The sequence below is a fragment of the Lucilia sericata genome, unplaced genomic scaffold (genome assembly GCF_015586225.1).
Source record: "Lucilia sericata isolate MDLA Ls3-8-SP2 unplaced genomic scaffold, ASM1558622v1 Contig000351F_arrow, whole genome shotgun sequence".
NCBI classification, from domain to species: Eukaryota; Metazoa; Arthropoda; class Insecta; order Diptera; family Calliphoridae; genus Lucilia; species Lucilia sericata.
In genome coordinates, this window is record NW_023994371.1 from 126,323 (window position 1) to 152,989 (window position 26,667).

At 30.0% G+C, this 26,667-nt stretch overlaps 1 protein-coding gene across 4 annotated transcripts in view; it reads right to left on the reverse strand.

Annotated features, from left to right (window-relative positions):
- Positions 1-244: 244 nt before the first annotated feature.
- The window catches only part of LOC119603993 (piezo-type mechanosensitive ion channel component), a 109,429-nt gene continuing 83,006 nt past the window's right edge, over positions 245-26,667 (reverse strand). For 3 of the 4 annotated variants that reach the window (XM_037956305.1, XM_037956303.1, XM_037956304.1), the window contains 18 exons: positions 26,484-26,641; positions 23,477-23,542; positions 20,119-20,270; positions 16,262-16,415; positions 15,990-16,191; positions 13,240-13,515; positions 12,994-13,038; positions 7,241-7,376; positions 6,889-7,172; positions 6,730-6,819; positions 6,092-6,217; positions 4,322-4,466; positions 3,874-4,247; positions 3,253-3,806; positions 2,763-3,035; positions 2,498-2,699; positions 2,283-2,424; positions 246-726 (listed from right to left, as the gene is read on the reverse strand). In XM_037956305.1, the coding sequence (XP_037812233.1) occupies positions 529-726; positions 2,283-2,424; positions 2,498-2,699; positions 2,763-3,035; positions 3,253-3,806; positions 3,874-4,247; positions 4,322-4,466; positions 6,092-6,217; positions 6,730-6,819; positions 6,889-7,172; positions 7,241-7,376; positions 12,994-13,038; positions 13,240-13,515; positions 15,990-16,191; positions 16,262-16,415; positions 20,119-20,270; positions 23,477-23,542; positions 26,484-26,641 (3,577 nt within the window). In that variant the 3' untranslated portion in view covers positions 246-528. Of the gene's footprint in view, positions 727-2,282; positions 2,425-2,497; positions 2,700-2,762; positions 3,036-3,252; positions 3,807-3,873; positions 4,248-4,321; positions 4,467-6,091; positions 6,218-6,729; positions 6,820-6,888; positions 7,173-7,240; positions 7,377-12,993; positions 13,039-13,239; positions 13,516-15,989; positions 16,192-16,261; positions 16,416-20,118; positions 20,271-23,476; positions 23,543-26,483; positions 26,642-26,667 lie in introns of all 4 variants that reach the window. The other variant, XM_037956306.1, reaches the window with a different exon arrangement.

Below are 26,667 nucleotides of genomic sequence, written 5' to 3' on the forward strand. Positions count from 1 at the left end.
ACTGGAAATGTTTTGTTATGAAAACATGTAGATTATTAACATAAACTTTATTTAAAAATTTCATAAGCTTAATAAATTTTATAATATTTCTAAATAAATTTTAAACAAAAAAAATTCTTCAATTCAAATAATTAATTTGTATAACTTTTTTTTTTTTTTTTTTTGCTTAAAATTCTATTCAAGAAAATATATAAAACTTATTAACATTATTTTTAGTTTAATTACATATGCTATTAAAACATAAATTATACATAAATAATATCCACAATAATTAATTAATTAATTGGTAACAGTAGTAATATTCATAATCAAATCATACAATAATAATTCGTAGGCAGTTCTTAAGTTTTGATTGTGTACTTTGAAAAAAAAAAGAAAAATTAAAATTTTTTAAGAATGAAGTTTGAAGTATTTTTGTACTTCTTGTTGATTAAATGTAAAAAAATATTTTTAAGAATTTATCTGCAGGAAATTTGCTTTCAAATATTGAATTTGTTTCTTTCTATTTTAAGACACAGTCAGTTAAGGTTATTGAACATTAGCTGGTTGTGGATGATCATTACGTCGCCCACTCATACGGCTACGCACCGAATCACTATCGGTCTCATCATCGGCAATTTCTTCACGTGGTCGTGTCCATTTGATCATGGTTTCCGGTGATCGGTACAAGAAGATCAATTTGGCAAAGAGATCTTCTTCCAGCATGAATTCTAAAGCTTCTCTCACCTGTGGGAAGGAAATGAAATGTTTGGAAAATATGTTAATATCTGTAAAATTGGACAGTACTAAACTAGAACTTAACTAGAACTGAACTAGAACTGAACTAGAACTGAACTAGAACTGAACTAGAACTGAACTAGAACTGAACTAGAACTGAACTAGAACTGAACTAGAACTGAACTAGAACTGAACTAGAACTGAACTAGAACTGAACTAGAACTGAACTAGAACTGAACTAGAACTGAACTAGAACTGAACTAGAACTGAACTAGAACTGAACTTGAACTGAACTAGAACTGAACTAGAACTGAACTAGAACTGAACTTGAACTGAACTAGAACTGAACTAGAACTGAACTAGAACTGAACTAGAACTGAACTTGAATTGAACTAGAACTGAACTAGAACTGAACTAGAACTGAACTAGAACTGAACTAGAAACTGAACCAGAACTGAACTAGAACTGAATTAGAACTGAACTAGAACTGAACTAGAACTGAACTAAAACTAAACTAAAACAGAACTAGAACAGAACTAGAACTGAAATAGAACTGAACTAGAACTGAAATAGAACTGAACTAGAACTGAACTAGAACTGAACTAGAACTGAACTACTAGAACTGAACTAGAACTGAACTAGAACTGAACTAGAACTGAACTAGAACTGAACTAGAACTGAACTAGAACTGAACTGAACTAGAACTGAACTAGAACTGAACTAGAACTGAACTAGAACTGAACTAGAACTGAACTAGAACTGAACTAGAACTGAACTAGAACTGAACTAGAACTGAACTAGAACTGAACTAGAACTGAACTAGAACTGAACTAGAACTGAACTAGAACTGAACTAGAACTGAACTAGAACTGAACTAGAACTGAACTAGAACTGAACTAGAACTGAACTAGAACTGAACTAGAACTGAACTAGAACTGAACTAGAACTGAACTAGAACTGAACTAGAACTGAACTAGAACTGAACTAGAACTGAACTAGAACTGAACTAGAACTGAACTAGAACTGAACTAGAACTGAACTAGAACTGAACTAGAACTGAACTAGAACTGAACTAGAACTGAACTAGAACTGAACTAGAACTGAACTAGAACTGAACTAGAACTGAACTAGAACTGAACTAGAACTGAACTAGAACTGAACTAGAACTGAACTAGAACTGAACTAGAACTGAACTAGAACTGAACTAGAACTGAACTAGAACGACTAGAACTGAACTAGAACTGAACTAGAACTGAACTAGAACTGACTAGAACTGAACTAGAACTGAACTAGAACTGAACTAGAACTGAATTAGAACTGAATTAGAACTGAACTAGAACTGAACTAGAACTGAACTAGAACTGAACTAGAACTGAACTAGAACTGAACTAGAACTGAACTAGAACTGAACTAGAACTAAACTAGAACTGAAAAAGAACTAAACTAGAACCGAAATAGAACTGAACTAGAACTTTCGATTTCTCAGTATAAATTTTTCGAATTATAACCTCAAAATTTTTCAAAATCTCCAATATTTGTTTTAAATACTTCTTATCACAACTTACCAAATAAATATCAAGGCACAGTTGCAGGACTCTATCAACATTTGGCAAATCTTCATGCATAATTCTTCTCGTTTGACCACCCAAGAAATTCTTCAAAAATCTGGAGGCCAATAACACGAATGTGGTGTACAATCCGATGATACTAAAATCAAACAAAAAAGATTTATAAAAGTAAGCATCAATTTTAAACATGTATTTTTATTAAAAAAACTTACCCTCCTCCCGTTAAGAAGGTCCATGTTGAAGGGAATTTCTTATCGTTAAACGTATAAAACACAATACCTGATGAACAATCGTAAAGAGGTAATTTTTTCAGTAATGTCGATACAGCATCATCTCCCCCACAATAGTCTGTTATTTCCCACCATAAACTAGTATTACCCGCCGAATTCATGGATATACTCATATTAGTAAAATCTATAAAAATTAAATGGAAATTATACAACTATATTCAACTTCAGTTACATGTCAGTTACCAACCGGAATATTTTGTATTATTAACTTTAGGTATCAGTGCAGATATATAAGTAGGATCTCCAGAGTTTAAAACTTTTATAAATTTCGGCACTATATTGGGTATGGTGGCATCCGTATCATTTTCATTACCAGTTCTAATCATATTCTCTAAATTCTTTCTATCGGCATAGTCACCCGTCATTTCCCAAGTGATTTCGGAGCCGACAGTGCCAACTTGATTTTTAACCGGCGGTGTACGTGTTAACTCATAGGACAAACGTACAACCAATGTTACATCTTAAATAAGGTGGGAATAAAAGAATATTTATATTAAAATAGTTGCAATAGATTATAATTTTTATAAAATTTTCGAACATAAATCGAATTTTGGAATCTGACAAATTCATGCAATTCTACGTTTTAGAAATGACATCTTAAAAAAAAACAAAACTCTTATTTTAGTTGGAAAAAGTAAATATCGCTTAATATTCAACAAAAAGAAACGACCACTTACTACTTTCCAATTCCGACAACAATCTTGCCTTATCTGGTGGTGCTATATTCCACATTGAGGGTGAATTCCTTTTCAATTTTATAGCCGCTACATCTGAAGCATCATAGTTCAATAAGAATGATAACGCCTCCTTATCCTTTATATAGGCATTTTTCATAGCAGAGAACATGCTGTCGTCGAATACAAAAGAACTCTCGCGCGTGCTAGCCACATAGATGGGATCGTATGAACCAATACGTATAGAAACTCTAACTTCTGTGGGTACATTAGATTGTCCTACAGCACCGGAAAGAGCAAACAATGTCAGAGGACCCCATAAAGCAAAAACGATGAGTAGTATAGCCGAACCGCCCATTAACAGTTTCATAAATGTGGCTTTCTTTTGAGCCCTTACAGCGGGGAAATCTGTTTCCATTTGTCGTAAACATTTAATAGAATAAATATTGGCAAATATATCTTCCATTTTCAACCAATCGAATAAAGTCATTGTGGTATCCGTACATAGCCAATCTAAAATAGTACGCAACTCATACAGGAAAGGTATAAGCATGTAACTGTAATTTACATAAAAAGTTTTTAATAAAATTTTCAATTTTCTTGTGCTATGTGTAAAGTACTTACATTTTAAATGAAATCATATTAATCATTGAAAAACTCTTGGTTAAGAAATTACCCAATATACGATTTGGATAACCACATTTAATTTGATAACTTGAGAGCAGCAAATAGAAACATTTTATAATATAGAATATAATGGGTGGGGCGGAAGCATAGAAACTTCTTTCCGTTACAGCGGGTACAATAAAGAACATCCAGACATGTATGCCCACTACCGAAATAAAGTGGAATATAATTTTATAAACCAAAGCCTTGCGCAAGTACAGAGCACGATCGATAACAATTAAAACGAATTGTACCAGCAACATAATCAGAAAAGGAATGGGTACTTTGTTTTCTGCCAAATAGGTTTTAACACCACCATCAGCTTGTTTAGACTAGTTTTAATAAAGGTAAAGAAGATCAAATTTGATAAATTTTAATATTCGGAAATGAGTTTTTGAAAACTTACACTAAAGGCTGTAAAACCGAAAAGTAATACAAAGAAGTTGATAAAATCACACAGGAACATGAGAGCATATACATCGGTAGGTAGACGAGCTTTGTGTACCAGATTGTGGAAAAATTTCGTTAAACCAGATAGATACTTATTACGCCTATAATTTAAAGAAAATAATTTTATTAAATCGATACTTACTAAGGAGTAACAGTAACAAGAACTGAACTGAACTAGAACTAGAACTGAACTAGAACTGAACTAGAACTGAACTAGAAGTGAACTAGAACTGAACTAGAACTGAACTAGAACTGAACTAGAACTGAACTAGAACTGAACTAGAACTGAACTAGAACTGAACTAGAACTGAACTAGAACTAAACTAGAACTGAACTAGAACTAAACTAGAACTGAACTAGAACTGAACTAGAACTGAACTAGAACTGAACTAGAACTGAACTAGAACTGAACTAGAACTGAACTAGAACTGAAATAGAACTGAAATAGAACTGAACTAGAACTGAACTAGAACTGAACTAGAACTGAACTAGAACTGAACTAGAACTGATTTAGAACTGAACTAGAACTGAACTAGAACTGAACTAGAACTGAACTAGAACTGAACTCGAACTGAACTAGAACTGAACTAGAACTGAACTAGAACTGAACTAGAACTGAACTAGAACTGAACTAGAACTGATTTAGAACTGAACTAGAACTGAAATAGAACTGAACTAGAACTGAACTAGAACTGAACTAGAACTGAACTAGAACTGAACTAGAACTGATTTAGAACTGAACTAGAACTGAACTAGAACTGAACTAGAACTGAACTAGAACTGAACTAGAACTGAACTCGAACTGAACTAGAACTGAACTAGAACTGAACTAGAACTGAACTAGAACTGAACTAGAACTGAACTAGAACTGAACTAGAACTGAACTAGAACTGAACTAGAACTGAACTAGAACTGAACTAGAACTGAACTAGAACTGAACTAGAACTCAACTAGAACTGAACTAGAACTGAACTAGAACTGAACTAGAACTGAACTGGAACTGAACTAGAACTGAACTAGAACTCAACTAGAACTGAACTAGAACTGAACTAGAACTGAACTAGAACTGAACTAGAACTGCACTAGAACTGAACTAGAACTGAACTGAACTAGAACTGAACTAGAACTGAACTAGAACCGAACTAGAACTGAACTAGAACTGAACTAGAACTGAACTAGAACTGAACTAGAACTGAACTAGAACTGAACTAGAACTGAACTAGAACTGAACTAGAACTGAACTAGAACTGAACTAGAACTGAACTAGAACTGAACTAGAACTGAACTAGAACTGAACTAGAACTGAACTAGAACTGAACTAGAACTGAACTAGAACTGAACTAGAACTGAACTAGAACTGAACTAGAACTGAACTAGAACTGAACTAGAACTGAACTAGAACTGAACTAGAACTGAACTAGAACTGAACTAGAACTGAACTAGAACTGAACTAGAACTGAACTAGAACTGAACTAGAACTGAACTGAACTAGAACTGAAATAAAACTGAACTAGAACTGAACTAGAACTGAACTAGAACTGAACTAGAACTGAACTAGAACTGAACTAGAACTGAACTAGAACTGAACTAGAACTGAACTAGAACTGAACTAGAACTGAACTAGAACTGAACTAGAACTGAACTAGAACTGAACTAGAACTAAACTAGAACTGAACTAGAACTAAACTAGAACTAAACTAGAACTGAACTAGAATTTAATACTTACTGCAAATTCTCCACACGTTTAACTAAATCATTGGGAGATACCGTTAAACGTTGTTCGCTATTACGTTCGGAACCGCCCGAGTTACGGCGTTCAGAATTGGCATCTTCATCACCATTAGTATCATTCCTATAGGCAATTAAATAAGAATTAAACAGTTTTTTTTAATATTATAAAACATGATTAAAATTATATAAAACAAAAAAATATTATGTTTTTTTAAACAATATACCTCTTATTTTTAAACACATCTTGACTAGAAATGGTTTCATTACTTGTATTAACCCATTTAACAACATTTAAACTTTTGAAACTTGTTGAATTAATAATTTCACTAAATGAATCTTTAATAGATACTTTTTTCGATTTTCTTTTTTTTAATCTTTGAGATATTTTATAAAAACTTATTATATCTTGCTTTGATTCTACTACATTTAAAGAATCTGAACTTGAGCTTGAAATTGGTTCGGTATTTGAGGCTTTATTTTGTTTGCTTTTAAGCTTTGCTAAGAGAGCTCATGAAAAGTTTATATTCTTTTAAAAATGTATGTAACAATTTAAATTTAACTTTACCTGCCCTTAAAAATGGAAATATTTTATAGAATTTTATTATTTTTAAAAGTTCTTTTTAATATACTTACAACGTAGACTTGGAATCATAATCATCTTCACTGTATTTATCAATGGGTTTATTATCAATCTTCCATAAACCATGAGATTTCAAAATGAATCTGAAATTAAGAACATAGTTTTAAGCAATTTCAGAAATTTTTAATTATGTTAAAAAAACACTTTCTTACCTATGGAAAAATAGCACCAATAGCAATAACAAATCATAGGTGGCATAATCTGAAGACATTTCCACACCAAACAATTTCTCAATACCCAAAGGATTATTGGGTAAATTGTAATGGTAATTGACCCAAATTAATTTGAATTGGAAGATACATTTGATAAGTACTATGGCCTGGGTATAAGCAATCAAAGTAACCCAGAAAGTTTTCGTTGGCCGTGGCAATGACAAAGTGCCCCAAAGGAAGACCATTAAGGGTAGTGGTAATGAAATTAAACTTGCATTTACCACCTAACGGTTAAAATAAAAAGTAATTAATAAAAATTTTCACTTGTTATGGATTTATATCGCAAACTTACTTGATTTATAAACACCACTATATAACAGATCAAATCAGTATTCGATAATATAGCATACCAAGCTGATATTAAAACCTCCACAATTATATTGTGATCGCGTGCAGTAAAATCTTCATCGTCAAAGGCAATTTCCGTGCTGTAATATCGAAATTTTTATAAATTAAAAAAGTCTTGTCTATAAGAAATAAAGTTTAGGACTGTTCTGTTATTGTACTTGATAAATTAGTTATGATTCTAGCCCGTAATAGGAATCTATGTTGTATGACTCTGGCGTAATGAAATTACTAAAAAAATTGCTTAAAACGCTACTTTATGAGGATTTTATGAGATATGTCTTGAAAATTTCAGATGAACATAACCGATTCAGGTTTTATTTAAAGTTTTTTTCACAATGAAATGTATTCTAGGTATTTTAACAACAACGATCAAGAAGTTATTGTAACCTTGGATAGAATTACTTGTAATTACAAATTTAGAGCAGATTTGTTCTTCGAAAAGATTTTAAATCGATTTTCAGAACTAGAAGTTGTTTTAGAAAACAATAAGGGGGAAGGGACCAACTTTAGATCCAATACCCACCCACCTTAAAGTATACTAAATGTTTCAGTATCACTTTCAGAGTCGATTAAGCCATATACGCTCATGTAAACTTTGTGCAAAGGTAGAGGCCACAATTTTCAAGTTTATTTGATGAATTTTGGACCATATATATTTTTTTTAGTACAAGGACGAAGCCTACTAAAAATAGTTGATGTCGGTTCAATATTTCACCTAGCTTTTATACAAGCGGACCTTCCGATCTTTGCTTTTAGCTCATAACTACGTCAAATATACTAATATATCTCTTTAACTTAGCATATAAATGACCGATTTTCCTGATGATCGGTCCTCAGCCCCTTTATAAACGTTCAAAATGGACTTGTAACTAGGGTTCTATAAATCGAATTTAAAGTAATCGAAGATTCAGATTTTCGTCGGAGAAAGTCGAAGTCGACTTTTTGTCTTAAGAAAGCCGATAAATCGATCGAATCGATCTTTTAAGAAAAAAGTCGAAGAATCGATTTTACAAATAAAAATAAAAAAGTTGAAAAGCCGAAAAAAATCGAAAGTCGATAATTAAAAAGTTCAAAAAGTTGACTTTATCCTTACAGACAGGGCATTACATAATAGATGCGCACGCTAGAAGACTCAATCTTCCATACACGAACTTTTCTAGAAGTTGTCATGATGAGGATCAGGAGGAGACGATTGAACACTTCCTTTGTCACTGTCCCGCCGTCTCGGCTATCAGGACTGATACCTTGGGTAGTTCGACATTGTGGATCTATCGAGGATGAAAGTGAATAGGATAGTGTCCTTTCCTCGTGCCTCAGGTTGGTTTGACTCCGCACTGAACATGGACACGTAATATCCCATGGGTAGATCGAGGTGCGATCTGCTCCAGGGTATCACAACGGGACCCAAGTGTGTCGACTCTCTAGTCGACAACCTCTATAACCTAATATAACTTTCATAAAACACAAGAGTCGAAAATTTGACATTTCACAAAACACAAAAGTCGAAAAGTCGACTTTTCATAAAACATCAAAAGTCGACTTTTCATAAAACACCAAAAGTCGTACAATAGACCTTTCAAAAATACAAAAAATCATCTTTTTGATTCAACCCTACCAACCAAATGTGTTTGTTAGACTTTTGTTCGTGTCTTGAAAGATATGAAAATATCGAACAGAACAGTCCTAAGTTTAATAAGTTTTGAACTATATGATACTTATGAACTTATTATAATTACACACAAAAATATCGACGGGGTATTAACAGTTTTATTTAACATAGTTTAAAGATTCCTACAGTTATCAATATCTTATTACGTACTGTACATCAAATGGACGTTTTTTTGAATATTTATCTTTTGATATATATTTCGTATTTCAATATTTATGCGAGCCCCAGTTAATGGAGCCTACAACAGCAGCAATAGTGACCAAGATGTATTTATTTGGATTTGATGTGACCTACATTGATCCACCTTTCAATTAATCTACACATTATGGAAATTACACCGAATTTTCGGAATTGTGTCGTTATTTATGGGAGCCCCAGTTAATGGAGCGTACGACAGCCCCAATAGTGGCGTAGATGTATTTATTTGGATTTGATGTGACCTACATTGATTCTCCTTTCAATTAATCTACACATTATGGAAATTACATCCGAATTTTCGGAATTGTGTCGTTATTTATAGACCGATTTTGCTTATTTTAAATTTTTTGCTCTTGGAAGCATGTCTGATGAAGAAGTATGTTATCTTTGGGAATTCAATAAACATACAGAGAGACGGACATAGTATAAGAAAATTCTTCCTTATTCTGCATTTCGATTACGCTACGATATAAAATTGGTATTCCGAAAAAAGACGGAATCTTAAGAAAAAGAAGAAGCAATTCCATTTTATTTCAATGCTTTACGATTGAGTGTGTATTGTGCATTACGATATTAACTACGTTTTTGTAAGTTGTCATTTTAGGGACGGAGCTTCGAATCCAAATGCAGAATACCAATGTTGCCAAACGGTGAAAACTTCTATTCGAATTGAAATGCAGAATAGGGCTGATTATTTATTTTAAAAGTTATCAATGGTGAAAATTATAACCTTTAACAAACCTTTAATAAAACTGTTAATATACCTTTTATAATATGTATTAAAAAAAAATATTATACTAAAAATTAAATTTACAGAAATAGTATTACAACATTCAATAGTTAAGAAAAAAATACGTTAATAACTATAATTTCGAAAACTAAATTTTACAATAAATTAATTTAAATTATTTAAAAAGTGTTACATTAACTCAAGTTATGTGAACTTTATATTTTATTATAGTTAGTTAATTAGTTAGAGTTTTTTTTAAATTTATTAAGTAATATAGTCTTAATCAAAATATTTAGCTAGCTTTAAAAATAATTCACTAAAACCCATTTTAGATACGAGTATTTGTAATCATAATTACTTCTTGTTCAAGAAACATAAGTAATTTTATATAGAAAATAGATTTTTCAGTGCTAAGAGACATTCAAATATACAAATATTGAAAAAAATAACAAGAAGACATTTTGTTAAATTATAATAATAAAAAAAATATATTACAAATTTCCAAAAAAAAAAACATGCTAAATTGTTTAAAAAAATATATTCATCAAAAACTCATACATAAATGTGCAATATTGAAAATTGTAGAAAAAAATGAAACCGTATATAAAAGCATAAAAGCACAAGGACAGTTTTAATAAAAAATTTTATAAAATATGTTACTTTTTTCATGACAAAACAATACTTTAAATTTGAAATGTAAGTATTTCAAAATCTTAGCAAAAACAACTTTACCCAATAATAAAGATTTTCAACATGAATTTTCAATAACATATTATAAAACAGACAAGACAATAATAATAATTAATATAATAGAAATGTATGAAGAAGAATGTCAAAAAAATTCTAATTAAAAATAGCGAATAAAAAAACGAAATTATATCACTTTATGTGATATAAAAAAAAAAAATAAATGACGTTTATAAAACAACAAATGCTAATTGAAATGACAAAAGGAAAAATGTTTGGTATTTTTAGATTATTATTATTTTTTTTTTTTTTTAAAGAAAATGCTAAGCTACCTGGTTACTTTCTCTTGAGACCATTGTTTACTTATTATAGAACCTGAGCCTCGATGGCCACGATCAAACGAAGGAGCCTTTATACGTATTTCTGGTAGAGGCTCCGATTTGCGTCTATTATTAAATGTAGTATTAGAAACACAAAAGCCATAAGCGAACACCAATAATTTCAGAATTAAATACATAAGTTTTTTTTGTACTCAAACAAATAAATAATATAAATAAAAAAACATATAAACATAAGAATGAGTGTTTCTTTTTTTCGCTGTCGTGTTTTTTTATACAAATGATACATTTAAATTAAAAGCGTTTAGGATTATACAAAAAATATTTATTATTATTTATTATATGGGAGAAATTAACACAGATCAAATTCGAGAACGTCGTTATAGCAATTTAGAATATCTGACTAGAATTCTGCAAGATAAATTTTAACTACCTTTTGAAGAATCAATCAATCAATCAATCAATCAATCAATCTATCAATCTATCAATATATCAATATATCAATCTATCAATCTATCAATCTATCAATCTATCAATCTATCAATCTATCTATCTATCTATCTATCTATCTATCTATCTATCTATCTATCTATCTATCTATCTATCTATCTATCTATCTATCTATCTATCTATCTATCTATCTATCTATCTATCTATCTATCTATCTATCTATCTATCTATATATCTATCTATCTATCTATCTATCTATCTATCTATCTATCTATCTATCTATCTATCTATCTATCTATCTATCTATCTATCTATCTATCTATCTATCTATCTATCTATATATCTATCTATCTATCTATCTATCTATCTATCTATCTATCTATCTATCTATCTATCTATCTATCTATCTATCTATCTATCTATCTATCTATCTATCAATCTATCTATCTATCTATCTATCTATCTATCTATCTATCTATCTATCTATCTATCTATCTATCTATCTATCTATCTATCTATCTATCTATCTATCTATCTATCTATCTATCTATCTATCTATCTATCTATCTATCTATCTATCTATCTATCTATCTATCTATCTATCTATCTGTCTGTCTATCTATCTATCTATCTATCTATCTATCTATCTATCTATCTATCTATCTATCTATCTATCCATCTATTTATCTATCTATCTATCTATCTATCTATCTATCTATCTATCTATCTATCTATCTATCTATCTATCTATCTATCTATCTATCTATCTATCTATCTATCTATCTATCTATCTGTCTATCTGTCTATCTATCTATCTATCTATCTATCTATCTATCTATCTATCTATCTATCTATCTATCTATCTATCTATCTATCTATCTATCTATATATCTATCTATCTATCTATCTATCTATCTATCTATCTATCTATCTATCTATCTATCTATCTATCTATCTATCTATCTATCTATCTATCTATCTATCTATCTATCTATCTATCTATCTATCTATCTATCTATCTATCTATCTATCTATCTATCTATCTATCTATCTATCTATCTATCTATCTATCTATCTATCTATCTATCTATCTATCTATCTATCTATCTATCAATCTATCTATCTATCTATCTATCTATCTATCTATCTATCTACCTATCTATCTATCTATCTATCTATCTATCTATCTATCTATCTATCTATCTATCTATCTATCTATCTATCTATCTATCTATCTATCTATCTATCTATCTATCTATCTATCTATCTATCTATCTATCTATCTATCTATCTATCTATCTATCTATCTATCTATCTATCTATCTATCTATCTATCTATCTATCTACCTATCTATCTATCTATCTATCTATCTATCTATCTATCTATCTATCTATTTATCTATGTATTCATCTAATCATTTGATCTGTGTTATTTTCTCTTTAAACTTAACAAAAACAAAAATATGTTTAGGCTAAACATAAAACAAATATTTGTTAGAAATGAGATAAAAATTTTCGTATACAAATAACATTTAAAGTAATAATAATATTAATAATTATAAACTTAAGCACAATTTTTTATACAAAATAAAAATAAATAAATAAATTATTTTGAAAAAACTTACCCTCGCATAATTTTACTATTACGATCCGCAATACTTTCTTTGCTTCTATAATAAAAAGTTGAATATGAAAAAAATTTTGAAAAATGTAATTGGTAATAGTTTTTTTTATGTTGATATTTTTTTGTTAGTTTTAGAATTTTAGAAAATTATAAAGACAAAAGAAATTAGTTTTAGATTTTTTTTGTTATAAGAAATAAGAAATTAAATAAAGTAAAAGATTTCAATTAATTTTTTTTGTTTGTTTACCTAGCATCAACGACATCTAATGAAACTATGGCTTCATCGTTATACTGTTGTATATCGGATGATGATTGTATGGTGGAGGTGGTGGCTGTGGTAGGTAGTGGAGGTTGTGATGTTGGCAGTGGTGGTAGTGGTAGTTGTGGATTTGGTGATTGCATAGGTTCATAAGTATTGTGATTGTTTTGTGGCGGTTCTTGTATGTTTGTAATATTATTAAGTGCATTATTTGAATTCCGTTTAGATGATGTTGAAGGAGCGGCGGCATCTTCACTTTCATCACTACTCATCGGTCACACAAAATTTAATCAATCAATTCAATTCAATCAAAAACAAAATCCATACAAACAATAAAAAAATACAAATAAAAAGAGAAACGTAAACAATTTTGCGTAACAGAAAAATTATCATCGAAAAGTTTATAAATCAAAATTTTGTATCATTTTTTTTTTTATATAAAAATTATAATAATTTTATAAAAAATGATTTGAAATTTAATGTTGATTTTGTTTAATGTGTTTGATGGTGTTGAATTTTGTTTTTTTTTTATTTTTTATTTGTTGGTGATTGGTGAGGGCGGGTTGAGCAAATTATAAAGGTAGCAAGTAAATTATAAATATGCAAGAAAAATATAAAATAAATAAATATTATATTAATCAAATAATAAAATAAATCATAAATTTTATAACTATGAATAAACATTTTAAAATTGGTATCTATAACGGATATAATTTAATAAAAATCACTAATGGTATGCAACACAAACTCAATTCAAACTCTTACAATTTTGCTTTTTTCAATATTTTACTGTATGAACCCTGCATAAGTTTAGAAAAATTTATGTAATTATGTATCTGGGCATAGGTATTAATGATAATTTTGACGTAAAACGTGGTCTGTCTAATACATATTAGCATCTGAATAAGATATTCCTATTTCAAACGTAAACGAAAGACTACTTCAATATCGTTCGATCCATGTTTAGACCGATTAGAATACATATTTTGAAATGCTTTTGGCCATAGTCTGGACTATATGAAGTAGACTATAGATAAGACAGTAAACTAGCCTATAGTCCAACATATTGACTAGGATATAGTCTAGTCTATAGACTAGACTATACTATAGACTAGACAATAGACTAGACTATAGACTAGACAATAGACTAGACTATATACTAGGCTATAGACTAGACTATAGACTAGACTATAGACTAGACTATAGACTAGACTATAGACTAGACTATGGACTAGACTATAGACTAGACTATGGACTAGACTATGGACTAGACTATAGACTAGACTATAGACTAGACTATAGACTAGACTATAGACTAGACTATAGACTAGACTATAGACTAGACTATAGACTAGACTATAGACTAGACTATAGACTAGACTATAGACTAGACTATAGACTAGACTATAGACTAGACTATAGACTAGACTATAGACTAGACTATAGACTAGACTATAGACTAGACTATAGACTAGACTATAGACTAGACTATAGACTAGACTATAGACTAGACTATAGACTAGACTATAGACTAGACTATAGACTAGACTATAGACTAGACTATAGACTAGACTATAGACTAGACTATAGACTAGACTATTGACTAGACTATAGACTAGACTATAGACTAGACTATAGACTAGACTATAGACTAGACTATAGACTAGACTATAGACTAGACTATAGACTAGACTATAGACTAGACTATAGACTAGACTATAGACTAGACTATAGACTAGACTATAGACTAGACTATAACTAGACTATAGACTAGACTATAGACTAGACTATAGACTAGACTATAGACTAGACTATAGACTAGACTATAGACTAGACTATAGACTAGACTATAGACTAGAATAGACTAGACTATAAACTAGACTATCGACTAGACTATAGACTAGACTATAGACTAGACTATAGACTGGACTATAGACTAGACTATAGACTAGACTATAGACTGGACTATAGACTAGACTATAGACTAGACTATAGACTAGACTATAGACTAGACTATAGACTAGACTATAGACTAGACTATTGACTAGACTATTGACTAGACTATTGACTAGACTATTGACTACACTATAGACTAGACTAAAAACAGGACTATAAACCAGACTATAGTCTGAACTCTAGACTATTGCTTAAAATATAGACTAGACTAATGTCTCGACCATAGACTAGACTATCGATTAAAATCTGTACTATAGGCTATAGTTTCGACTATAAGACTTACATCAAGACTGTAGCCTGGACTACAAACTAGTACATACTTAGTCTAAACTCTATAGATTAGAATATAATCAGGACTAAACAATAGACTAAGCATTTTTAAAATTATTTTGTAATAATTGTGTTGCGCAATTAAAATGTGAAATAATAATAATAATGTTTGACTTCAGAGTAGAAGAAAAACATGAAACCATTTAGGTTTTGAAAAGTAACTGAAATTTAAATATAAACAAAATGACGACCTTAAAGTTGTTTATATTGAAATATATGTATGTAACTTTAAAAACTTAACAAAATCATAATAGAAAAAAAAATAATTAAAATTAGATTAAGAAACATATAAATTAATAACTAACTATAAACTAATTTAAAAATAAAAACCAAAACAAAAAACAAATAATAATGCAATAGATATTTACGATTTCAATACATACTTATTAATTTTAGTTTCTTTCAAATTATATTAAAATTGAAACAATACCTAAATAAATGAAAATAAATACCTGGCAAATAATGATGCTGCATTTTTAGCAATGAAACGTCCTTTAAACATGTTACACATATTATTCGATTCCTTAAGAGCTTTCTTTTCCTCCGCTAAAATCTTATTCACATAACGATAATTGCGTGAAAAACGATTTAAACGTATGGTTAAAGAAACTAAAAAGGCTTCCATTAAACGTATAATAGGATTTGCTTGGAAATCTGTTAGAAATATCATTCAAATATTAAAGAATATAGAAAATTTTTTATACAATTGTTTATTAAAACCTACCAGCATCAGAATCATCGCCAGTATCACCGCTATCCACTTCGGTTTTCTGTTTTGCTTCACTGGTATGTGCTCTCGAAGGTATTTCTCCAGCCTTGCTAGTTGAAGGACCCATATCGGTTTGACCATCTTTAATATTTTTAGGTTTTTGACTCTCCTTTAAAAAAGAAAAAAAATTTGGAATGGTTTTTAATTAGTAATGATTACAAGTAAATAACTATAAGTAAAAACATTTTATTTAGTGCCATTTATAATATTTTTCAAAACTAATTTATTGATATTCAGTTTCTAGATTTAACCCATTTTGTTTTGGAAGAAAAAATATCAAAAACTAATCATATTTATTTAAAAACACAAATTTCATTTCGTATTGTGGAATCCCGATTTTAATTTAATATTGATTATAGACTAAATTACAATCTGGACTATAGACTAGACTAAAGTCTGGACTATATACTAAACCACAGCCTGGACTATAGACTAGACTGTAGTCTGGACTAAAGACTAGACTGCAGACTGGACTATATACTAGACTATAATCTGGACTATAGACTAGATTATAATCTGTCCTATAGACTGGACTATAGTCTGGACTATTTACTAGACTGTAGTCCGGACTATAGACTAGGTTGTAGTCTGGACTATATACTAGACTATAATCTGGACTATAGACTAGATTACAAGCTGGTCTATAGACTGGACTATAGACTATACTATAGTCTAGACTATAGAACTGTAGTCTATAGACTGCAGTCTTGACTATAGATTAATCTATAGCCTAGACTATAGACTAGACTGTAGTCTGGACTATAGTCTGGAGTATAGACTAGATTATAATCTGTACTATAGACTAGTCTATAGTCTGGACTATAGACTAGACTATGGTCTGTACTATAGACTAGATAATAGTCTGGACTTTAGACTAGACTATAGTCTGGACTATAGACTAGACTATAGTCTGGACTATAGACTAGACTATAGTCTGAACTATAGGCTAGACTATAGTTTGGACTATAGACTAGACTATAGTCTGGACTATAGACTAGACTATAGTCTGGACTATAGACTAGACTATAGTCTGGACTATAGACTAGACTATAGTCTGGACTATAGACTAGACTATAGTCTGGGCTATAGACTAGACTACAGTCTGGACTATAGACTAGACTATAGTCTGGACTATAGACTAGACTATAGTCTGTACTATAGACTAGACTATAGTCTGGACTATAAACTAGACTATAGTCTGGACTATAGACTAGACTATAGTCTGGACTATGGACTTGACTATAGTCTGGACTATGGATTTGACTATAGTCTGGACTATGGACTAGACTATAGTCTGGACTATAGACTAGACTATAGTCTGGACTATAGACTAGACTACAGTCTGGACTATAGACTAGACTATAGTCTGGACTATAGACTAGACTATAGTCTGGACTATAGACTAGACTATAGTCTGGACTATAGACTAGACTATAGTCTGGACTATAGACTAGACTATAGTCTGGACTATAGACTAGACTATAGTCTGGACTATAGACTAGACTATAGTCTGGACTATAGACTAGACTATAGTCTGGACTATAGACTAGACTATAGTCTGGACTATAGACTAGACTATAGTCTGGACTATAGACTAGAGTATAGTCTGGACTATAGGCTAGACTATAGGCTAGACTATAGTCTGGACTATAGGCTAGACTATAGTCTGGACTATAGTCTGGACTATAGGCTAGACTATAGTCTGGACTATAGACTAGACTATAGTCTAGACTATAGACTAAACTATAGTCTGGACTAAAGTCTAGTCTATAGTCTATAAACTAAACAGACTATAGACTATAAACTATAATCTGGACTATAGACTAGACTATAGTCTGGACTATAGACTAGACTATAGTCTGGACTATAGACTAGACTATAGTCTGGACTATAGACTAGACTATAGTCTGGACTATAGACTAGACTATAGACTGGACTATAGACTAGACTATAGTCTGGACTATAGACTAGACTATAGTCCGGACTATAGACTAGACTATAGTCTGGACTATAGACTAGACTATAGTCTGGACTATAGACTAGACTATAGTCTGGACTATAGACTAGACTATATTCTTGACTATAGACTGGACTATAGTCTGGACTATAGACTAGACTATAGTCTGGACTATAGACTAGAGTATAGTCTGGACTATAGGCTAGACTATAGGCTAGACTATAGTCTGGACTATAGGCTAGACTATAGTCTGGACTATAGACTAGACTATAGTCTGGACTATAGACTAAACTATAGTCTGGACTAAAGTCTAGTCTATAGTCTATAAACTAAACAGACTATAGACTATAAACTATAATCTGGACTATAGACTAAACTATAGTCTGGACTATAGACTAAACTATAGTCTGGACTACAGACTAAACTATAGTCTGGACTATAGACTCAACTATATTCTGGACTATAGACTAAACAATAGTCTGGACTATAGACTGAACTATAGTCTGGACTATAGATTAGACTATAGTCTAGACTGTAGTCTGCTTATAGATTACACTATAGTCTTGATTATAGACTATAGTCTTGACTACAGATTAAACTGTAGTCTAAACTATAGTTTGGTCTACAGGGTCTGAGCTAAATACTAGACTATAGTGTTGAATATAGACTGGACTATAGTCTGGTATATGGACAAGACTATATTCTGGACTATATACTATAGTGTGGAGCATAGGTCAGACTACACTTCTGACTATAATGTAGGCCATAGATTGGTCTTAAGACTAGCTTATAGTATGAACTATTTCGCAAATTCAGCCTAATCTGAAACAAAGTAGATTACATATTGATGATTTGCCATTACAACTCATACATCAAATCAAACTTTTAAATTCAATAGCCAGACACTGAACTACATTTAAGAAAGTTTTAAGCAGTTTTTTAGAAGACATAAACTACTAATAGGAGCCTAAATAGCTTTATTCTTTAATATTAAATTGATTCTAACTTATATTCAAAATGGGTTAAACTTTACAGAAAAATATTACATTTAACATATTTCAATATAAATATATATATATTTGTATATACATTAATAAGTACTTATAACAACAATTATTCAAAAAAGGGGCTTATTATAATCTAGCCATTTAGTTATAACTTCAATTCTGTTTGAATTTCTTTTTATAAACAAAAATTATATAAAAAATCAAATAATTTTGGGGTGTTATTCAAAAAGTGTTTTTATAAAAAAAAAAAAAAAAGTTTTAGAATTGTGTAAAAGTGTGAAAGAAAACATTATTAAAAGTGTTCCTTTACATCGATAAACATAATGTATTCAAAGAAAAATTCGAAAAACTATCGAAATTAAACAGAAAAAAAAACTCACAAAATATTCACTGGTCGAACGTTGAGCGTAACATAAAGGTTCGGATAAAGTTGAAATACGATTACGATTACCTACACCCGCATCTATATCGTCAGCGGTTTGATGATCATCAAACAATAAACCAATATGAGATGGTGGTGCGGAGGCATAAGAACGTTGTCTTAAGTAAATCTGACGACGATATTGAACACTACTAATATCCTTCCAAACCTTTTGTTTTATTATTCACAACATACAAAATTTGTTGTATGTAAAAAATTTTGCATTTGAGATTTTTTTTTTTTTAATTTAAAACAATTATCCAATGCATGCAGAAATTTTTGAAATTATTTTTAAGTTTTTAGATATTTTTTTTTTTTTTTTGTAATACGAAATTAAAAAATATATTTCAATTTAGACAAATCACAATAGAGTTTATATATATATTTTTTTTAATTTATTAGTTTAAAATTTTGAAATAATACTTACATCATATAAAGTTTTGCGACGACTCATTTTAATTTCACTATCGGTTATATTTTCATTGTCTGTATCGAATAAGCCTTCAGAATCGGTTATAACTTCTAATTCGAATTTATCATCAACATCTTCAAACATATAGTAGTCTCCCGCACGTACAGCTATATATTTTTAAGAAATGTATTATTATATTAATTTTAATTTTCTTTTACAATATTAAACATACATATAAAACATCTATATTTACAAAGAAAAAAAATATAAATTACATTTGTATTAATTAATAAAAAATAAATAAAGAAAATTAAAAGAATCAAGTTTATATAGATACTATGTACATAGTAGTAAGTTGATATTTATGAGTAGTATTACTTTATTGTTGTATGTTTGACTATAGGCTTCCCGATTTTTTGTTTTGTTTATTAATTGATGTATAATTTTAATAATTTCAATGCCACATACACTTATTTGACTTTTTTTTTATAAATTTGAAGTACATACTTGCTTTTTTATAAAATTTAAAAAATAAATGTTGTATATAATCATGATTTAGATCGGTATTGTTATCTAGAAAAATGTATATATGTAGATGATTTAAAATATAATGAAAAAAAATAAAAATAATTTCATAAAATGTATTTAAATTTATAATACAGACTACAGTCTTGATTATAGTCTAGATTACAATCTTGCTTATAACCTAGTCATAGACTAAACTATAGTCTGGACTATAGACTAAACTATAGTCTGGACTATTGACTAAACTATAGTCTGGACTATTGACTAAACTATAGTCTGGATTACACATTATCTATAGTCTGGACTATAGACTAATCTATAGTCTGGACTTTAGAATAATCTATAGTCTGGACTATTGACTAAACTATAGTCTGGATTACAGATTAACTACAGTCTGAACTATATACTAATCTATAGTCTGGACTATAGATTAGTCTATAGTCCAGACTATAGACTAATCTATAGTCTGGACTATAGACTAATCTATAGTCTGGACTATAGACTAATCTATAGTCTGGACTATAGACTAATCTATAGTCTGGACTATAGACTAATCTATAGTCTGGACTATAGACTAATCTATAGTCTGGACTATAGACTAAACTATAGTCTGGACTATAGACTAATCTATAGTCTAGACTATAGACTAATCTATAGTCTGGACTATAGACTAATCTATAGTCTGGACTATAGACTAATCTATAGTCTGGACTATAGACTAATCGATAGTCTAGACTATAGACTAATCTATAGTATGGACTATAGACTAAACTAAAGTCTGGACTATAGACTAATCAATAGTCTGGACTATAGACTAATCTATAGTCTGGACTATAGACTAATCTATAGTCTGGACTATAGACTAATCTATAGTCTGGACTATATACTAATCTATAATCTGGACTATAGACTAATCTATAGTCTGGACTATAGACTAATCTATAGTCTGGACTATAGACTAATCTATAGTCTGGACTATAGACTAATCTATAGTCTGGACTATAGACTAAACTAAAGTCTGGACTATAGACTAAATTATAGTCTGGACTATAGACTAAACTAAAGTCTTGAGTATAGACCAAACTGTAGTCTGGATTATAGACTAAACTATAGTCTGGATTATAGACCAAACTATAGTCTGGACTATAGACTAAACTATGGTCTGGACTATAGACTAATCTATAGTATGGACTATAGACTAATCTATAGTCTGGACTATAGGCAAATCTATAGTCTGGACTATAGACTAATCTATAGTATGGACTATAGACTAATCTATAGTATGGACTATAGACTAAACCAAAATCTGGACTATAGAATAAACTATAGTCTGGACTATAGACTAAACTAAAATCTGGACTATAGACTAAGCTATAGTCTGGACTATAGGCTAAACTATAGTCTGGACTATAGACTAATCTATAGTCTGGACTATAGGCAAATCTATAGTCTGGACTATAGACTAATCTATAGTATGGACTATAGACTAATCTATAGTATGGACTATAGACTAAACAAATATCTGGACTATAGAATAAACTATAGTCTGGACTATAGACTAAACTAAAATCTGGACTATAGACTAAACTATAGTCTGGACTATAGGCTAAACTATAGTCTGGACTACAGGCTAAACTATAGTCTGGACTATAGACTAAACTATAGTCTGGACTATAGACTAAACTATAGTCTGGACTATAGACTAAACTATAGTCTGGACTATAGACTAAAATGTAGTCTGGATTATAGACTAAGCTATAGTATGGATTATAGACTAAACTATAGTATGGACTATAGAGTAGAGTCTTCAAAGTATACTAGACTATAGTCTGGTCTGTAGAATAGATTATAGTCCCGGCTATATACTATATTATTGTCTCGGCTATAGCCTATAGTCTGGGCTATATCACGGACAATGCTCTAGGCTATAATGTGGACTACAGACCACTAATGTGGTTATAGCCCGGTAGTTTTGACTATAGATTATAATATATGACTATAGATTATAATATATAATACTATATTATAATCTATATTACAGCATAGACAATATATAGTCTTGATTATGGACTAGATTAAAGTCTTAATTATATACTAAACTATAGTTTTGATTATAACCTAGACTATAGTCATGACTACAGACTAAATTATAGTCATGTTTGAGACGCTATAATAACGCTAAGACAACTTAATTAAAAAAAGTTTAAAGTTTTTTATAGTCTGGTCTATAGACTAAATTATAGTCTATAGTAGTTTTGATTAAAGATTGGAATATAGTATATATATAGTCTTAATAACTAATAATACTAGATTAAAGTCTCGGCTATAGCCTATAGTCTGGAATAGAGTATATTCTAGACTATAATGTAGACTATATACTGAAAAAGTTTGAGAAATGGTATCTTAAACTGAACTTGAATTTTGGAGCCACCCTAAGATACATTATAAATTGTTGGCTTTTATTGTTGAAATTAATTCTATGGAAGCGTTATAAAGTCGTTATTCTTTCCAAAATTGCAAACTTTTTGGAGAAGCTTTAAAGAACCTTTAAAAAGCTACAAATATTTAAAAATAAATTGTGAAATGTATAAAACTAATCTTAAGCATAATAAAAAATAAAAACTCATGCTAAATACAATTACGACTTAATAAGGAATTATACAAGACAAAATAAACTCTAGGAAAGAAAAATAAATTTTAAAAAATACTTAAAGAAAAGGACGGCAATAGTATTTTTTTTCTATAGAATACATGCTTATAAATGCTTAATAAGTTTGTGCTTAAAATTATATAAACTACAAAATAAAAAACTTAAACATAAACAAATAATAATCATTTAAAAAATTACCCTGTGGATGCAGTTTAATTTCTTTCCTTTTATGAGGTCTTGAGCCATAAACGGGATTTCCATGTTCTATAACAAATTAAACCAAAAAAATAAAAGCAAAATATAAAATAAAAAAATTAAAAATGAAAGCAAAATTAAAAAAAATATATATAAAAATGTTGTATATAATAAAGCGGAATAAGAAAGAAATTTGAAATCTTGGATTAGTTTTAAGATCCAGTGTTTTGAAAACTAAAAAAAAAAATTAACTAAATTTCTTGGTAGAAAAACTAACATATAGAGAAAAAATTTTAAAAGAAACTTAATTTAAGGCATTCCTTAAAATGTTTTTTTTTATACACAAGTTTTGTTAAGTTTAAAAAACTCTTTTTAAAGACTTTTAGTAATTTTAGAATTTTTGAAAAGATTTTTTAAGAAAATTTTATTAGTTTATTAGAAAAAAATATTGTTAAAGGCCAATTAGTGTTATTTACAATTAAAAAATATGTGTTGTAGTTTTTTTTTATAAATAAAGTTTATTAAAGTTTATTTTACAAAAATTTTTTATAAAAAAATTATTTAAAAAAAATAGTAGAGAAAATAAAAAATACATTGTCCATGCAAACGTAGATCACAGCAGGCATTCGCGTATAGCATAGAAGTATCCGTGGCAAATAAATCCGTACCAACGGGACCCCAACTATTAGGTCTTTTAGAATAACGCATTAAGGCTTCCTCATGAGCCCAAGACAAATTACTTAAACGTCTCTTGGCATCTAAATGTTTTTGTGGGTTGTTGTCTTCTAGAGAATATTTGGCATTGCCAACACTTTGATGACGTCGATGTAATAATCTCTTGCGCATAGTAACATGTAATTCTTCGGGTTTCGGCGGCAGCGGTTTACTAGGTGTAGAACATTTTACCGAAACGGTATCATTCCAAGACACAGCATTTACCGAAGATTGTCTACGATGACGTGTACTTAAAGATGGTCTACGTTCATTTGTTATATTGGAAGATATAATAGAACCATTAGGACTTTTAGCTACATCGGCTAATAGATTGCGTGCCGATAATAATAGAGGCGAGGGTCTAGGTTGTTGTGGTTGATTATTCTAAGAAAAAATTTGGTATTTTAATTAAGTTTCGTTTTCATTGAATCCTTTTTAGTGTTTTTATTGTTTTTGATAAATTACCGCATAAAATACTTCATTTGATCCTTCGGAAATATCATATTTCGGTTGAGATAAATCGGAGGGCGTATGTGAATATATGGATAAACGTGGAGCTTCTAAGAATCCTTCCAAGTTGATTGTGGGTACATCCGATGTGGGTGTTAAAGGCTTTAGTTTATTTTATTGATTAAACAGTATTACTTTTTTTGTATAAATTTTTATATAAATTTTATAAAATACCTGTGTATTTGGTTCGATTTCAATTTCTGGCAGATTTCTAAATTGTTTTATATGCTTATTGTGATTATCGCCATAATCACTTATCGATTTAATATCGGCATATTGGGTGTTTATATAGATTTTACTTAAATCCTCTTCAGAGCCATTATTACTACTACAACTTGTTATACTTGCTGTACTGGCCGTATTAATATGTTCATCATCTGGCGTTTGATAGCCAGAACCTTGACAGGATATAAAACTGTTGCAGTGGGCTAGTGGGGCTAGTTTTAAGGCTGCTTCTTTGTTGACTAATTATACATATATATTGGTATTATTTTTTTCACTTTTTTCTTAAAATTTTAAACAATTTCCACTCAAAAATTTTTGGGAAAATGTTACGAAAAAAAACGCGTAGTTAAAACAAAACAAAACAAGTAAGAGTGTTATATTCGGCTATGCCGAATCTTATATACCCACCATCAAACCTCGTTTGACTAGAATGAAACTTACTGATGTCGAATTTCATCTATATACTCGTATTTGTTAGGCCAGTTATAAGCGTTAAAGTAATCTTCTGAAGGGGACCTTATATAGGGGGTAGGGTCAATTATGGGTCGATCCTAATATAATTTGGTAGACAGAATTTGGTTCGTATTAAATTTATTTGTGTCGAATTTCATCGCTACACTCGTATTTTTAAGCCATTAATGAGCGTTGGGGTAGGGTCAATCATGGACCGATCCTCATAAAATTTTTTAGATAGATTTTGACTCGTATGAAACTTACTTATATCGAATTTCATCTATATACTAGTATTTTTAAGACAGTAATGAACGTTAAAGTCATTTTCTGAAGGGGGCCTTATATGGGGGGTAGGGTCAATTATGGACCGATCCTCATAAAATTTTGCATAATGATTTTGGATCATAAGAAACTTACTTATGTCGAATTTTATCGCTATATTCGTATTTTTAAACAAGTTATGTCTGTTAAAGCTGCTTTTCGAGGGGCCACTTGTATGGGGGCTATCAGAAAATGTGGACCGATATTGCCCATTTTCAATACCAAACAAACCTTACCTGTAAGAAATATTTATGTGAAATTTCAACCCTCTAGCTCTTTCCATTGGGACTCTATCGTGCTTTCAACAGACAGACAGACAGACAGACAGACAGGCGGACGGACGGACAGACATGGCTAGATCGACTTAGAATTTAATGAGGACCCAGAATATATATACTTTTGTGGGTCTATGACCAATATTTCGATGTGTTACAAACGGAATGACAAAATCAATATACCCCCCATCTTTTTTGATGGTGGTTATAAAAAGAAAAACAGAAACCTTCAAATCTTTTGCCGTTTTTTGATTTGATCGAAAAAGCCTTCATATACCCCAAAACTGTTCAAAATTTTTAGTTTAACTTTATATTGAAAGTTTTCATACAAAAATCCTTAAACTGACATTATAACGCTACTAAAAATGATATCAGTCTTTGAGTTATTGCTTATGTTTGTTAAACAAATACAAAACAAAATGTCTGCCTAATAAAGTTTTACTTTTATGATTATTTTAATATAAAACCTAATTTCAAACTAATATAAAACATTGGAAAACCTTTTAACTTACCATCGAAATGTGTGGGTTTCTCTAAAGGTCTTAGCATTTTCTGTTGTGTAGCTCTTATTTTTTCCATTTTACGTTTGATTTTATGTAAAACTTCTTCCTCATAATCTTGACGTTTTTCAATTTGTTTTTGTCTCAAACGTTCAATAATTTCCGCTCCTCTGTAAAGCAAAACAAAGTGAAAAAA